The sequence below is a fragment of the Eptatretus burgeri genome, chromosome 5 (assembly GCF_056783735.1).
Source record: "Eptatretus burgeri isolate ZD-2024b chromosome 5, Ebu_testis_v1, whole genome shotgun sequence".
NCBI lineage: Eukaryota > Metazoa > Chordata > Myxini > Myxiniformes > Myxinidae > Eptatretus > Eptatretus burgeri.
Window position 1 is genome coordinate 63,118,201 of NC_140965.1, and position 18,327 is coordinate 63,136,527.

The 18,327-nt window shown below is 44.6% G+C and overlaps 1 protein-coding gene across 3 annotated transcripts in view; it reads left to right on the forward strand.

Moving 5' to 3' along the window:
* EIF2A (eukaryotic translation initiation factor 2A) overlaps positions 1-18,327 on the forward strand; it is a 77,089-nt gene that overhangs the window by 36,765 nt on the left and 21,997 nt on the right. For all 3 annotated transcript variants that reach the window (XM_085882046.1, XM_085882047.1, XM_085882048.1), the window contains 2 exons: positions 7,591-7,673; positions 8,162-8,235. In XM_085882046.1, the coding sequence (XP_085738172.1) occupies positions 7,591-7,673; positions 8,162-8,235 (157 nt within the window). The remainder of the gene's footprint in view (positions 1-7,590; positions 7,674-8,161; positions 8,236-18,327) is intronic.

Below are 18,327 nucleotides of genomic sequence, written 5' to 3' on the forward strand. Positions count from 1 at the left end.
ATGCATAACCTTGAGGTCATTTCCCACCTAAAGTCTTGCAACCATTTTGCTCTATCTCGAACACCTTGCCCGTGGCACCCCCTTCAAGTTTGTTTTTACACTGATTTCATCAAAGTATGCATAATTATCCGAGGAGTGCGAAATGCCATATAGCCTATATGACGTTATATTGTTCCTGGAATGTTCCAGAGGAAGTTTTGCACCAAAGGTCATAATCCTTGACCTTTGACCTTTAAAGGCCACAAAGGTCAAATTTTCAAAGTTGTGGGAATCCAACCGGGTTTTCGACATTCTTCGACGAACTAACTCCAATAAGCTATACCACGTATCCTGTTTCCTTATTTTAATGTCCACAACATTGTTTTGTGACCTTTTAAAGGTTATGCAAAGGTCAAATTTTGAAAGTTGTTGAACGAAACCGGGTTTTCGACATTTTGTAGCTATAACCTGTCACCCGTACCACATCATATTGATCATTTTTATAAATTGGTCAAAAATTATCACATCGTCTCATCCTTGACTTCTGAAACAATCTACATCGTCAAATACCGCTCGTGAACCATCGTCGCCTCCCGGCTTGTAAAGAAGAACTTTGCTGCCAGAGCAGAAGTAGTTGTTGATTCTTCTGATGGTGGTCCCTCAATAAAAAATTATCAACAAAGATGTAAGCTTCACTCACTAAAGATCCAAGTATCAAGGAATAGACAGTGCTAGTTAGCAAAAGCATGTTCCTCAGCAACATGGACAATAAGCAGAGTATTATACACCTGCTTACTGATGTTTTTACTGCTGAAGGATTGATTGTGTCCCACACTAAACAGACAGGTGAAAACAACCTCCGTTCACCTTTTGTGGAGGTTGTTTTCACCCATTTTTGTGTTTAGTTGTCTTTGTCTTTGTGAGCAGGATATCCAAAAGTTGTGGACTCGTGAGGCCGAAACTTGGTGGATAGTTGGGTGTGTGACAAGGCTGAATTGATTAGATATTGGTGAAGATCCAGATACTATAATGAAACGATTCATCATAACAGATTGGGTATATATATCAGTTATGGAGAGAGGTTATAACAAAACTTTGTGGTCGAGTTGGGGGTTGGTGACAAGAACAGGCCAAATAGAGTTTGGTTAAGGTGTGGATGCAGATCTGGCCAATCAGTGGTATACAAAACATGTCAGTTTTTTGTTGCGTCCTGATCTCTTCAGTGTATTGGCTCTTCCACGAGCCTTGACTATGTATACAAAAAAACTTCAGCTTTGTGGAGGTGTGCATTCCACCAAGTGTAGTTCTCGTTTAACATGTAATTTTATTTACAAGGGGTCTTCAGAAATTGTATGAATAAGATGCTACCTTACAAACTACATGTATACTTGATAGTACTGAAAAATAAATGTTGATTTGTCATGGACTATTGTATGAATCTTATTTTGATTGTTTTTGCCACCAAGTGGATGACATTTGTAAAAAGACACTATGAGCAGCACAACCTGAGCTAATTGTATCTGACATGGCTCTTAACATGTTTTGAGCTGTTGGAATTCCATGATTGATAAATGCATGTGATTGTTGAACATTTTGGTTCACTGGTTAATTCCTGCACAGCTGATGATCTGCAATGACATTGTGCATGTACCTGAAGAACTAATGTGTTTAATTGCCAATGTCCTTGAGTTTCCATTGTTGTTGTTTATTTTTTTTAATATTCATGTATTTTTGAAATTATACGAGGTGTGTTTAAAAAGTATCCAACCTTAATTTTTCATGCGTAAACAAATGAAGCTAGGGAGGTGTGGTTTGGTGCAGTATGTAGGCGATCCTAATCCGTATGCGTGAATATTTTCCCACCTGCAGAAGCTGTCAGTTGCCGACAGACCGCTGATGAGTGAGGAAGTGTAAGTGAGCGCCGTCGGATTTTCGTTTTTGACAAAATGACGGATCACTGGTCTCATCGCCAGTGATCACTGTGTTTAAGAAGTTGGGATCGCTGTTCACAGTCTCCAGCATGTCCTGTGTGATCTCCAAATGGAGTTGCTTCTGCTCGATCATTAGCAAGTTTGGCACGAACTTCGCTGAGATTCTCCTTAAGGCCAAATCCTCAGTCACAATGGAATGAACGGATCCAGGCCTACCAGAACGTGCTTCACTTTCCACTGATGTGCGACCATCTTTGAAGCGGTTGTACCACTCTTTTATGTGTGTGGTGCCCATTGCTTCGTTCCCGAAGGCCTGTTGAATCTTGCGGATCGTTTCCACTTGGGAATCGCCAAGCTTTCCACAAAATTTGATGCAGTAGCGTTGTTCAAGTTTTTCCGTCATTTTGTCAAAAACGGAAATCCGAGGGCGCTCACTGACACTTCCTCACTCATTGGCAGTCTGTCGGCGGGAAAATATTCACGCATACGGATTAGGATCGCCTACATATGTGCACCAAACCATGCCTCCCTAGCTTCATTTGTTTACGCACGAAAAATTAAGGTTGGATACTTTTTGAACACACCTCGTATCTTTATCAAAATGATAATTTGGAAATCGATTGTTTAATGTGCATATGGTTTTGGCAGAAATGTTACTATTTGCTTCATTTATTGTTTGACATTGACTGCACCAGTGATGGGCTAAAATTTATATCCTACTTCGGCCTTAGTTATTTGAAAACTTGGTTTACAGATCCGCCGACTGTATAGTTGCGAAATGAAATATAAATATAAAACACATTTTTAGCCTTTTATATTTATAAATTTTCCACCGAAGGTGCAAAAGTTTCAAAATCCGAAATGTAAACGTCGGCATTTATTTTCAAAATATAATTTCGCGTGCCCGCACCAAAAGGCCGAGTCCCCTTTAACCAAACTGCGCAGTAGAGCTGTGCAGTAGTCTTCGGTCATGGCGTCTGAGCAGTGGCCAGCGTGGTTCAGATTGACTGGTTTCTGGGGCGAAAGTGATTGTTAAGAAGTATGTGAGCGGTTTAAATTTGAGTGACTGTATTGGTGATTTAATCACGCAACATCTTGATGACGAATATTCTGGCCAAACTATTGCATCAATTCAGTGCAGCAGAAGGGATGATTCGCAGGCTCCTCTCGATCGTGCCGATTTTGTTTCCGTCGAAAGTTGTACACTGTTGTTCGTATTGAAAGATTTTGGTGCCAAGTACGTCAAAGTTTCCCTGCGAGATGCTGATATTCAGCCTTCAACGGACCAGAAATCAGCCTTTGATGTGCTCATGGGGATGGCGAGACAGTACGATCAGATGCCCGCTGAAAAGTAAGAGCTGGTTATGGCTCTGATTGACCGTTTTGAGCATATTGACTCCTCGTAGACACCTTTTTTTAATCATATCCAGCACTATGCACTGGTGTGCACGCACACATCTACGACTTGGACAGTAATTTTCTCAGCATTGTTTCCATTTGTTTGATGATCCAACAGGTTTCTGTAAGAAAAACATGCCAGACTATATTGTAAAAACAATTTTTAATCCTTCTTTATTGTTTTTCACATCAGATGGTACAGTGAACATGGGCATCCTGCATTTGAATGGTCTTCCATCTTGAATGTCTTCTTAGATCCTCCTGGTCTGGGATTTATATTTATTTTCCCCCCACCTACCCTTGTCTTTTCCATAGAACATCCAAAAAAAAAATCAGAAAAATATATAATTTCTAAAAATTAAAATTATATTTATATTTATATTTCGACCTTACCGACCCTACATTTTAGCTGAAGAACTGTGTAAACCAAGTTATAAAATAACTAAGGCCTTAGCCAAGAAGTCTGTGTATAGTTTTCTTGGTAATTGGTGGAATATAAAAATATTACTTTTTTTTTGTTCTCATCTTTATTTTTCATTTTGTCTCTGAAATTCGTCCTTATTTTGGTTTTATTTAGCAAATGAGAAGGCATTTATTTATCTAGTTTAGTAAAACAAGACGGTCCTTTCGGAGAGACGTAGTGAGTGAGAGATTTGTCGGGATTGAAAGACATGTTCCATGTGTTGGATCAGCTTGTGATTTTATCCAGATCTGCAAAGTGAAGAGGCTGCTCCTTGCCGATCTGATGGATGACAGATGGTGCGGCAGAGGGTGGAGTCATCAGCAAAGAGATAGAGGATTTTACAGAGAATCATAGAGATCATTTATGAAACCGGAAAAAGAACAGGGACCAGAACACTGCCTTGATGAACTCTAACCTGGACAGGAGGGGATGAGAGATTTCCATTAAGGGCCACATGGCTATGACAGGGGAGGAAGTCTGCAAGCGATGAGTGGAGATGTCCTTGGATACCATAAGAAGAGTGGTGAGCAAGGCAGGGTGCGAGAGCGTAGCGAAAGCACCGTGATATGTTTGAGGATATGGCTCTGATTTTATGTCTGGCATTGAGTACCTCCATCCATTGTTGGGAGAGCAGAAGCAGCATATCCAGGAGTGAGTGACCTGGTCTGAAACCAAATTGATGATCGGAAATCAAGCCATTGGAGAAGAGGAAGGATTTAATATCTGAAGGGATGATGGATTCCATAACTTTGCTGATGATTGGGAGAAGGCTGATTGGTCTATAGTTGCAGGGATCTTTTTTTGCACCTTTGTTTTTTTAATGCAGAGCGGAAATGTTTGCTAATTTCCAAGGAGATGGCAGATGACCTTGAGCAAATGAGAGGGTGAATAGAATGAAGAGAGGGTGAGCAAGAGCAGCAGCTCAGCTTTTTCAGACGTGGGCTGATGCCTTCTGCACTGGTTGCAGTATCTTAGTCAAGGTTTGACAGCAAGCTATCCACCTTGTCAGGAGGAAAGGACACAGAGTCCAGGAACAGCTGGGTGTGATGAGGTAATGTGGGTTCAGAAAGTGATGGGTTTGGGACACAATATTTAGAACCAAGCATGGAGTTTAAGCATTCAGCCTTTTCACATGCATTGTCAGCTGTGCAGCCATTTAAGGTAATTGAGGGGATGGAGGGGGAACATACACCAGAAACACTTAACTCTATGCCACCAGCATTTGGAGGAGGGAGACAGGTTTGAGAGTTCAGACTTGAGATTAGAAAGATGTTTTCTGGCTCTCCTGAGGGCTTGCGTGCATGCACACACACATACATACCTTTGTGGAAGGAACTGAGATTGCCTTCGGTTGGATTGGCCTTCCAAGAGGTGAAGGCATGTTGTTGCAGGACAACTGCCTCACCACAAGCTTCAGTTTTCCATGGGTAGGAGGAAGGGTGGGACAACTGAAGATGAGGTGGGGATCAATCTGTGCATGAGAGCAAGTTTATTTGAAGTAATTCCTAGGACGAGTTGATGTCGGAAGAAGTGGAGATGGGAAATAAGTCTAGAAGTTTGATGGTTGCTCGAAGTCCCTGCCAGTCGGCCTGAGTGAAATGCCAGACAGGACAGTGCTGCGGTGGTTCTCTCATAATAGCGAGAGATGTCTACTTTGCCAAGCATGTGGTTAGTTGAACCGATTGGAGGAAGAACAACAGATATTTTCAGAGAAATTTGTCAAAAATAGATCCAGAAGAGATGGAGTACTGTTGGTTGAGATCCGGGTCAGGAAGTTGGCAGATCGTGTCGGTCCCAATGAGTCACAGACGTCTTCTTATGAAGTGTCATGGCAGGTGAGAGAGATACCCACATCCAGAGGAAGCGCGAGAGCTGGGATGAGAGGATAGAAGTTGGTCCATGTTTTTGGAGAGCGAGATGTAAATGGAGTAATCGATGTTTGGTGTACAATACAACACACATTAAAATGAGGGAGTGGAGGTGAAGCCGTAGCCAGAGGTATTCCTGTGGGTGTGGGGGAGAGAGTGCAGTGCATGGTGAGTGATGAAGAGAGCAACTCTGCTGCCAGAACGAGGCGAAGATTTGTCATACTGGAGGGGGGAGTAACCAGGGAGATGTACTCGGGAGTCAGAGACCCCTTGAAGGAGGAAATTGAATCATAATTCATGCACATAATTGAATCATGCACATGTATTGCAAATTGGGGATTTTTTTATAATTGTCAGATGCAAGAAAGGAGAAGTTGGATTTGGATGAAACGGTGGTTTTGGTATGCTGTTGGCCAAATGAAGAAATCAATTTTACGATTATTATTTACTTTAATTTCACAATTGATCAATTGATTTTCTTGTTTGTCCGGGCAATATATCAGCCATCCTTTGAGCTTGGGAGTTGAAATTTGGGGACAAAAGTGAAGATGTGCTTTGGCAAAAACAGTATTTTATTTATTTATCAATTACTTAATTATTATCGATTTATTAATTACTTTTATTTTCTTTCATCTTGGCAATATCTTAGATTAGATCCTGATCTCTTGATACCATTATTTGATACTATTTGTACATTGATACACTGCTTCTCCCAATTCTGTCTCCATGTTAAGCGTAGGGCTACTTGATTGATTCCGGGCCAAGCTAGACTCAGCTTTGAGGAGCGGCTGAAGAAGACGGCTTTATACACTAGAAAGGAGGTGGTTACGAGGAGATATGATGGAGATGTTTAAGATGATGAAAGATATAGATAAAATAAGTGCTGATGAATTATTCAGCAGAGGAGACAGTGATAGGACCAGGAGCCATAGCTTGAGAGTAAAGAAGAGGAGAGTTAAGACGGTAGTAAGGCAGGGGTCTTTCACTCAGAGTAAATGCATGGAATGGTCTCCCTGGAAAGGTAGTGGTAGCAGTAACAGTAGATAAGTTTAAATTAGAAGTAGATAGGTACCTGTAAGTTATGGAGGTAGAGGGGTATAGGGATGTTGATTTGACTTTTAGTTGGTTTGAGCATTGATGGGTGATTGTGTGCATGTGTATGGAGTGCTGTTGGTGGTGTCTTGTCAAGGGGGGTTGTGTGGTTGTGTGTTTTTAACCAAGCCCATGCCCCCTCCTCTGAGGGGAAGAAAAGAAAGAAAGAAAGAAAAAATTTTCATCCATTAAAAACACCTCTTTTTTTTTTTTTGCATTTTCTTCCTTGTATCTTATGTAGATGGGTTAGTGTGGTGTTTGTGCAGGCATGATGGGCTGAATGGCCTCCACCTGTGTTGGATTTCTTTGTTATTCCTTGTCATGTGTGTTGGTTTTTTTTTTGTTGGTTTTTTTAATTTTTCTTTAATAAACCTCTACCTCTGAAGGGAGATGGAGGTCATGTTTTCACCCATGTCTGATTGCCTGTTTGTCTTTGAATATGATGTCTCAAGTTGTGGATGGATTCAAACGAAATTTGGTGAAGAGGTTGGGTGTATGACAAGGACGTATTCAGTAGATTTTGATGAAGACCTGGATCTGGATACGAAAAAAATTTTTTGTAACGATTCTTCACTATGGAGAGGTCAAAACAGGGCTTCACTTCATATCAGGGCCAAAACAATATATAGCATGATATCTTGAAACATTGTGGATGGGTTGTGCCAAAACTTGGTGGATGAGTTGGGTAGATGACAACAACAAGCCGATTAGATTTTGCCGTGTGACGAGGGCGAAAAGCTGGATCTGCGTCCTGACTAATCGGTGGGATACAAAACATAAACTCTTGAGCTTGGTGCAGGTATGCGCTCTACTAAGTGATGTTCTCGTTGGTCTTACATTTGTTTTGATCCATTCCCAGGCCCCCCTGCTGGACTGAAGATGAATGTATTGTCAGCAGACAGGTCAGCAACGAACTCAATTTTTATGAGGACAACAATTTTGGTGAGTAGTCTTGGCCTGAACTCAGAATTGCTGCCCCAGGTTTTGTAGGTGCACATTTATGTTTTATCTCTGCAGGGGGCGGGGGGGGGTCATAAATAAATAAATGTGACATTAAACAGCGAACTATCAGGGTGGGAGTTTGACGGACTGGTGTTGGTTGGTAGGGAGCAGTTGTCGGTGCATGGAGACATGCTCAGGTGCACTTTAGTACGTGAAAAGGAGTAACGAGTAAGGAAGGAGGAACGTGCCAAATGTGGATAATCTTGGCAGAGTGATTTTTGAACCCAGGTGTGAGTGTCATATCAAGGTTTCTATTGTAAACAAAACAAACATCTACATTCTGCATTTGTTTAGGAAATCCCTTCTGTCTCATTCGCCATTGCAGCCATGTTGAGGATAGTGTTGCAGTTAAAACTTCTGGTGTTGGATGACGATGTTTGTTTATGTATTTATTTATTATTTACGACTGACCCTGCCCCCCCCCCCAGAAAAAATTGCTCATCGGCTGATCCAACAGAAAGTTGCTGATTATAAGCTTTCACCTGGTGCTTCTCCGATAAAGGTATTACATGCAACAATATCTGCAATGTTGGTCTGTATTACACGGCATAATCAAAGGGGCTGCCTTGCTTTGTACCGTTTTGTTACAAATAAATGTAGGATTTCCTTTTTGTTTCAATTTCAGAAGTGAAGTTTGTGTGCTTTCCTTTAGAGGTGATGTTTGTATCCATTCTACATTTTTCCTGAACCATATTGATATGGGTTCGGTGAAGGGGAGTTTCCCGGCCGATAACTGAAGCTGACAAGCCGTAGATAGCTCCGTCGCATGATGGGTTGCGAAGCAACCACAGATGCTGTCTGAGATGCTTAATATGGGGAGGTTTTGAGCGTTCAAATCCCACTTTACCTTCCCGGCAAATTAATCGCCCAAATAAGGACTGTGCTTCCCAACACTCCACTGCAGTCAATCAAAACGGCAGTGTGATGAAGAGTGGATGGAAGATGATGAAGAGTGGAAGAGTGAAAACATAAGTGGAATGTTTGCAAATGACTGACCATAATGAAACAGCTTGGTGGAACTCCCTGTGTCACTATTGGACTATAGTCTATCGAATGGAAAGAAGACTGTTGGCTAGTTTGGAAAATGGTTTATAAAGGTTGGCAAAGGCATATATTTGCAAGGCAAAAAGGGTCACAGAAGAAAGCTCTCACCACTCACACGTCAGCCCACTTAGTCAGTCAACTTATCTCAATTTCTATGTGAGCAGGCACCTCCATCATTCTGAGGGAAACGGGATTAGAAAGAGAACTCCACGGGTAAAGTGGTTAGATCAAGGCACAGGGTTGGCCTCTCACCCGACGCAAGCTGGCATGCTCACTTTGGTGCCAACGTAAGAAAGGTGACTGAGAAAGAGGAGGGCAGAGGATGTAGTGCACTGTCTTGGGAGAGGTGCATGTGAATGCCTGTCGTGCTTTAGAGGAAAGCGTGAGATGCAAATCAGTAACACTGGCCACCCCTAAAGGATGAGGGCTTATTGTTAAGAGTTCTTGTGCATTCAAAGTGAACAAATTGAAAGTAGGGAAAGCTAGAAAAGAAAGTGTAAATCAGTGTCTGGTTGGCACGTCCAGGGAACCTCCGCTGCACCGAATTTACCAACTTTGATCGTCTTCGCAGGTTGTCTTTTTTCTCCAACTCCCCTAGATGTGCCAAGCTTTTATTCTGCGAAAGGTTATGTTTTGGTCGCTGTGTATTTATTTATTTGTGAATACGTGTGTTTGTTTGTTATTTGCATAACTCAGAAAGTATTAAACCGAATTGCATGAAATTTGGTGGGATGATTCGTGAGTATCCAAGGACGATTTGATTAGATTTTGGGAGCGATCGGGTCAAAGGTCAAGGTCATGAAAAGGTCAAAAACACTCTTTTGAGCATAACTTCCTTCATAATACAGCTATTGACATGCAACCACCGCCATATTGTTCCATGACGAGATACCTTTCGGATATGTAGTGTCGGATTTGACGTAGCGTCATCGGAAGTGCGTCTCAATGACGTCACAAGATGACGTAAATTTTCAATTTTCGATCTCATCAGTTTTGATCATACCGTTTTGTAGGACTTACCTTAAGGACGTCACACACCAAATTTGACTTCGATCGGACTGACCGTTATGACGTCATTGACGTTTGAACATGACGTTTTTCAATTGTGGCTAAAATGTCCTGATATTTTACATTCAAATATCGATATAATTTATAAAGCAAAGTCTCCCAAATCCAGGCATTAGGATCAGTACCAAAATATCTGTTTATTGATGGTCAGGTTTTGCCAATTAACTCTGTAGTCAAAATATACTTGTAGGCATAGCTTCAGATCTAATAGAGCTATTGACATGAAACCAACGTTAAAACGTTCAGTGAACGACGAGCTTTCAGAATGGTAGTCCCCGATTGGACATGACGTCCACGGAAGTGCGTCAAAATGACGTCATTTTTCAACTTTTTAATTTTTCAGTGTTTATCATTCCATTTTGTTAGACTGCCTTCAAGGAGGTTACACACCAAATTTGACGTCAATCGGACTGACGGTTGTGACGTCATGGACGTTTTAAAATGACGTTTTTCAAATGTGCCTGGAAAAAAGTTGCGGCGGCGAAGGTATGCGCTCTACCGAGTGCCCGTTCTAGTTTAGCCTTTGAATTCATCGGCTTTTATTGTATCCTCCCGAGCTGAGGCATGGTTTGGGTCTCCAAAAACTGTGTGTGGTTGTGTGCACGCTAGTACACTGAATGGATCAGGACATATCAGGATGCGAGAGGGGAAATGCCAACAGCAGATTAGAAGGACGAGATAGAGGAAGACTGACAAGTGAAGGTTGTGGGGATGTCTGAGAGGATGCTTGGGGAGGACAAGATGGATACAGAATGATACTCCAAAGAGGGAACACTGGAAATTGGGGTGGTGTTGAGGGTAGAAAAGATCATGGTTTTGTAATGGGGACAATCTGAGATGGTGGTGACCATTTACGGGTGGACGAGAACAACATGTCAACCATACTTGGGAGTGACTGTTCTCATACTGGCTTGGTTTCTCGAGGCAAAAAATCTTACGTCCTTAACTGCATTTTTCAGTCACACGCGTGGAATCGAAGAGGTTGTTGGTTCAAAATCTATCACCACGAGGCCACCATTAATTTATGATTGTCTTTTTAATCCGTTGTTTTCCTTGTTTTCCTTGCATGACTGTGTGGTTCAACAAACCCTTTGTTTCATTTGGAAAACCAATGTGACAATTGCTTTATTATACTGTATTTCCTCCAATTAACAGGTAGTTATTGGGGTAAAGAGAAAAAAAATTAAAAACAAAAACTGCAAAACCATTTGTACCATTTTATCCATTACCATCCATTGTGTATCCATTACCAAAAGGAACAGTGTCCATCTGTCATGCTTTATTGGCCCCCGTTGGATTTAGTCTGAAACTGGGGCTTATGAATTTGGTCCCTATTTTTGTCTGTGCGTCCGCAACCATATCCCGGACATATTGTTGAAGATTCGACGGCGCTTAACAGCACTGCCGTCTCAGGGGTTATAGCGCCGGCTAGTTCGGCACAGGACTCGGGTCACGCGCCTCAGATCACGATGCCAAAGTACCCCTGTGCCTTGCCAGTTGGGGATATACACCCCGGTTACAGACTGGGTTTGATCAGAGACCGAGCGAAGTCTGCCACAGTCCGTAACCAGTTTGGTTTTAAATACAAATTGAGCGATTGTTCCTCAGCGCGACACGAATAAATTCAAGGCAGCAAATCTCGTATGAATCAGCCAGATTTCTTGGGGACACATCGGGGAACACGACACAAGCAAAGCATTCACGACAATGTTATAATTCATCTATAACCCGCTCTTATCTAGGGAGCTACGGATACGGGTTTCGAAGAGAGCCCCAGCAAAATAAACCTTAGGCCTGACAACATGCAGACAAGACACTGAGTACTTGGTGGTGCCTCATGGACGAGAGGAAAAGTGTCGAAGGCACGAATGCAACTCGTGACAAGCTGATGGTGTCGGATTTGAGCGCCCAGCTCGAGCATGTAGCGTGGCAAGATGGCGCTCGTACTCGTATCAGCTTCACTCGCGCATGCTGCGTGGCAAGATGGCGGCGACGACGTCCTTTTGTCGGCACCGCTCATGCACCAGCCTCTGCGCGTCCAGCCCCTGTAAGGTCGACGGCACAGGAGACAAAGATCTATGGTGTGTTCCAGCTGGTTTCTCACAAGGTCCAGTATGCGAATCCAGGTCTGGCCTGTACACCAGACCAGGCCAAATCTGGGTGTTGGGCTCCGCAGGCGGATCGATGGGATGAAAGACGACGTGGTCCAGCCGCGCAGGGAGCAAGGACAGTCAGAGGCCCCATGGCTAGACTCACGATGAACCTGTGGATGACCTGCAGGCTGGATCCATGGCCAAGGAGGAACAGCCGGCCAAGCCACTCTTCATGAAGCAGATCGCAGACCGTAAAGAGCAGTTCCTCCCTTGCCTTTTTGGGGCGGGCCTTTCGAACCACCCCTGGGGACCCGTGATTGGTCCATCGTTCGAGTTTGCCGCAGCTCTCCCCCAATGGGTTGCTGGCACGTCTTGCTGACTGACTCTGTCAAGGCGCTGGGTGGGGGCTCGTTAGGGGGAAGGAAAAAAAGGCGCCTCTCGGTACACCATCACTGTACGAACACTGGACAGCCTGCTACACCTCCCGACACTCATGTAACGTCCAATTACCAAACAACCTGGCTAAACATGTATTTAAGGTGGGATCTGGGCTAATCCTATATTTAATAACACACGAAGGGCCCATTTCCACAACACTACCCCCACCTTTCTCCCGAGGCTCTCCTGAGCCTCCATTTGGGGCAGCCCACGGTCATGGCCCTGTCTAACGTACAGCACAAATCTCCCATTTACTCTAACCCACAATATGGGAAGCACTTGACTCCAAAAACCAAAGTGTCACAGTAAGATTAGCATGTCCCTATCCTCATGTGTCGGATCACTAATCTAACAAACACATTCACACTCTATGCACAATACTAAACATTCTAATTATGGATTTGCACAGGAGGGCATTCAATTTTACTTTCATTCAAAGGTTCAAAGTTCCCTTGCGTGTTCGCTCCTTCATGCCCCCTCCCGGCAGTATTTTCTATTCACCCCTGAGGGTTTCCTCACTTCGTGGCCCAATTCGTCTCTCACCAGTTGAGTTCAGTCGGCCCAGTGGCCTAATCTCACAGAGTTCTTCGGCCCACTGAGCCCACAAAATGGAATGAATCTTCAGCCGCAACGTCCCACAAAAGCACTTTGGCCTCAATGGCCCACAACAATGCTTCGGCCCATATGGCCCACAAAATGACTTTGGCCCATATGGCCCACAAAATGACTTCTCGGCCGGAATGGCCTACTCACGAGCAGCAGCAGGGAACAAGCCCTGCATTGGACAGCAGGTGGCACGGTGATATCGATGGTAAGCAAATGCAGTTTGGAGGCGTTCTTAAGGGTGCAAGTGGGTGTGATGACCTCAGACTCGGTGAGATGGAGTGTACCCTTACTATACCCTTCCTCGCCTGACTTGCTTTGGCAGGACTTGTTTTGGTATGGTCCTCTTAATAAGTTTTTTTTTTTTTTAATTTTATTTTATTTATTTATTTTTAGCAGACAGGATGGTGTGTTTTAGCAGACAGTCATTCATTCCACAGTGCCACACACCCAGTCCACAACACCATCCAACACCTTTCACTTAATCAACTGTTATCTTTGTGAGTGTGTGCTCATGACACACTGGCCTCTCTGGTACTTCGAGAGGGTGACCTTGCCTGGCCTTTGTTAACAAATTTTCCCATCAACACTACTCGTACCAGGTGTCACGCATGAATGGTGCGGAGGAGAGTTCATCGAACCTAACCATTTACTTTTAGCTCTTAACAATTAAACAAACCCCGCTATGGCTTGAATGATCCTTATGACCAATTTTCCCGACCTGGCACACTGTTCCATCCTTTTAAACCTGGGCAAGGCCCTTATTTGTCTTTTTTCATCTGGTGGTGCCAGGCATAACTCGCTGGCTGGGGAGTGTGACCACTACTCGGACTCTTTGCCTGCTTCCAATCATGGGTGGAGGACACCCAGCGACCTCGGGGTTCACCTGAGTGTGCTTCTGGTGCTCCTAACTTAGGGGTGGCTCTCTCTAGCCCCCATAATGTGCTCTCCTGGTATGAAAACCTTCTGTGCTGTCCTGGCACTCAACCCTACTGTGCTCTCCTGGTGCTAAAACCTACTGTGCTCTCTTAGCATCTCTGGCAGCCTTCACCTGCCAGGATCCCCCAAAGCCCTGGTGCCCTCTCTCCCGACTCACCACCTTCCAATACCATGTCACACTCCCAGCCAGTACCACCATACGTTGGCCTGCACCTACCCCTAGCAGTCTGCCTGCACGATGGAACAGCAGCCAGAATCCATGTCAAATCCTCTAAGTCCCCCTAACCTACACTAACTTGGTTAGGAGACTCCTACCGACAGGGTACGTTGTTCGCACTCACTCTCCTCATTCACACAAACACGCCATTCACCCCAAACACTTTAGTCATTCATTCCACAGTGCCACACACCCAGTCCACAACACCATCCAACACCTTTCACTTTTATGTTAAAACAAAAACACACCAGTCCTTCGGATCCCACTTGGTCATCAAATTTAACTGAGACACTTTTTTTTTAATCAAACCCCAATCAATTTGTCACTACGTCCGTCGTCCACTGGCCTCCTCTAAACTGCCCTAATCGTTTATTGCCAACAATTTAAAGAAAACATCAATATCTCTTCACCAGCCTCATGAACCTCTGCATGGTTCTAACCTGGCATTTAAGTCTTTCCTCAAACAAGCCACTCTTTGTCATCCACTTGTTTCAGGTGTGTTTAACGCTCTGCCTGTGATGTCTCCACTTTTTTTTTCTTTTTTTAAAAAATAATCACCCAAACCACTCGTTCCACTCTTATCCCTTCTGTCAGTCTCTCAATTTGCAATCACTCTCGGTATAATTTCCAATCAAAATTTTTACATCCCAATATGGCCTGCTTCTTTGGCTCATTGAAAGGGGAATGAGGGAACAAATCCCTCATTACCCATTACATGACCCCGCCGCTTTTCCGCCACGGCTCAAAGGGGTCACATCAAAATTAGGGTTGTGGTCCACCCCCTCCTCTTCTCCAGGTTCGCGGAAGTCAGGTATACCCCAATTGGGGGAGCGGCCTCCCCCTCTTCTCTCTAACTCCCTGAAGACAGATAAACCCCACTAAACTAGCCGTATCCCTCGTGTCCTCAGAGAGATTTGAAGACCAAGTGACACATGGTGGTGTCGCTGCCGGCCCCTTCCTGTTCTAAAATGGGTACGGGGAGTATGTGACGCATGCCAGTGCCGCTTGCTACTCATCTGCGCTCTACCCCGAAGTTGCTGTGAGGCTGAGAGAGAAATTAAAATCCAATTTATAAAGCCTGCTCCTGGATGCTGCACCTCCAACTCTTCAAGAACCCATGCGGAGCTGTCCATTATGGTCTCCGTCCCCTGTGTCAAGTTCTGTCCTGGTGGCATTTCTATTTCCCCTTGCACCTCTCACCTATTTCCAACGTCACCACTCATTCCACGCTCAGGACTCCCACACACAGCAGGCTCCACACATTTCAAGGTTATGTGTTGACATTCCACACATTCAACCTTGCCTGCGTACTGACCAACTGCCTCGCATTCCAGGGTTACATTCTCGACCGCCACGTGAGTACCCATGCATGTTTCGGCCTTGGCAGCACACACCGGTGCTGTAGTCTGGACTGTGGGCTCACAGCATTCATTCACAGGCACTCATTCACAGGCACTCCACACACACATTCAGGGGTCATGCATACGTGCACCCCATCGGACAGTCTCCTCATTAACATAAAATCCAATTCCTAACTTAAGCTCATCGTCCACACCATGTATGCATGTGCCCTCGTACCTGCTCCGTTCCAGAGCCACCTCGGTCCGGTCGCGTCTCCAGCAGGTTGCTCATCATCGGTTCGCCACACTCCTCTGGGGCTGTCAGCTCCACATGCTGGACCTGCTCAAAATGTGTTTCATTCGTCAACAATCCCGTTTGCTCCCTCAATGTCTCCTTCACCAGGGTTTGCTCTAATTGTTGTTTCATCCGACGAGTGATGACAATCCAGTCCCGATATAATTTCGTCCGATTACCTCCTTCTACGTTACACACATGTAACGTCCGATTACCAAACAACCTGGCTAAACATGTATTTAAGGTGGGATCTGGGCTAATCCTATATTTCATAACCCACTAAGGGCCCATTTCCGCAACAATATATGTACCGATTTTTATTTGTACTTTGCACAGAAAACACATGATGGTGTGTATGTGTGTGTATATATATATATATATATATATATATATATATATATATATATATATATATATATATATATATATATATATATATATATATATTGTTGCGGGGCCGGGTATCGGCCGCAGGTGCGACCGCTAGATGGAGCCGCAAGTCGGCTCGACCGATCGCCCGAAATTCAGATCCTACTTCTCCGGAAAACTCCAGAGAATACGGATCCTTTGCTTTGGACTGTGAAGCGTCAATATTTCCACCACGTGGTACAGGGTTATTCGCCAAATCTCAAAATACCTGGAGACCATGTGGTGATCTACCGAGTCTTCACACCCTCGACAGCACCCATACAGAAACGAGTCGCTTAGCGAGCTCGTTACATGTGCGATTCCAAGCGGTTTAATCGCCGAGAACCGTCGGTCCCGGTTGTCCCGTTATATTGGCAATGGCCAGCTAATTCCCCGGCACGTGACACGCTCAGTCAATGAAAGAATAGGCGCGAACGAGCTGAAAACATTTAACAAATGGGGGTTTATTTATACAATAGGTGGGGAATGAGGGAAGCACGTCAGGCAAGAGCTAAACCGAATAATAGGCAAATAATGTACAGCAAAGCACTTATACAATTACTACTTAAAGACGGGGCTCACAGGACACACACACTCACGCATAAAGAATCGGACCAAATTGCCTTTAATTGGACCTCCAGCCCGGAGGACAGTCGAGCTGAAGATCAGGGAAGCTGCGCGTCTCTGCCCGGGTTCGCGGCGGACTGCATCTCGCGCTTCAGAGGTGCCTCATCTGGCGCTCGGCTGGGCGGCCACTCCCTCCCGGAGCTCCGGTCACCGAAGGACGGACCAGCGCAGCCGAACCCAGCTGCGGTGAGACGAGGTGATCTCCCTCCACGAAAAAGGGTCGCTTGCTCTAACACGCCAGATGAGGCACCTCTGAAGCGCAAGATGCAGTCCGCCGCGAACCTGGGCAGAGACTCGCACTCCAGCAGACCCAGTACACCGCACACTCTTTTTTTGCTCGTGCCGACCACACTCTCTCTGTCCTTCCTTCGAGGGAGGGTCCTCTTTTTATGGCCACTCGCCTTCTCATTGGTCGGAACCATCGCGCGATTCCCTGGCCGCCCTCCATTGGACAGGCGCATGGTAGGCGGGGCAACTCCCACCCCTCTGGGCGGAGTCCCGAGCGGAGGCGTTTGTGGTTCCGCCCACCGCCTCTCCTCTGACCGTGTGTCTAATGGCGATCGTGTTGAGACGGGGCAGGGAAGACGCCCGCTCCTTGCCGATTGGCTCAGGAGGGACGCCATGCCTATGCTTGACTCCGCTCACGTGCGCGCCTGCTGGCGATCGTGTTGAGTCGGAGACGGGGCAGGGAAGACGCCCGCTCATTGCCGATTGGCTCAGGAGGGACGCCATGCCTATGCTTGATTCCGCCCACGTGCGCGCCTGCTGGCGATCGTGCGAGCGTCATGGCGTCAGGATGGAAGTGAAGATGGCGTTATCGTTGGTGTTGTTAAATAAAAGAAAACCTGACTATTAAAATAACTTCACAGCACATTTACATTTATTCACCCATTAGACTCGGGGATGGAAGCTATTATATCTATATAACACATACTTATCGAAATAACTAAGCTGTAGGAACCTGAATGTCTGTGTGCTCATGCCTTCCAGATTCGCAACAATATATGCACGTCATCATTATTATTATTGTTATTATTATTATTATTATTATTATTATTTCCCCGATATTAAATCCAAGATGGCCGACCAGCAATTTTAGTTGTACATAAATATGGGCTAGCCCTTTACCTCCGTACAGCTGAATTGCTAAAACGGGGGCAATGGTATTTTATCTTTTTCTTTTTTTTTTGCTGTCTGAGAATAATAAAAATGGCAATGTTGTCAAGCCAATCATTTATTTTCGTGGTTGGAAAACATGATCAATTATTCTGACAGCAGGAACCATTTGGAATATTGTGACATACACGAAAGGAGTACACAAATTATTTTTATATATTATTTACTTATTACCTCCTCCACCAAATGTGTGAAGGAGGTTATGTTTTCACCCCTTTCTGTGTGTCTGTGTACAGGATATCTCAAAAATTTGTGGACGGATCCAGATGAAATTTTGTGGGCAGGTTTGGTGTGTAACGAGGATGAGCTGATTCAATATTGGTGAACATTTGGATCCAGATCCGAC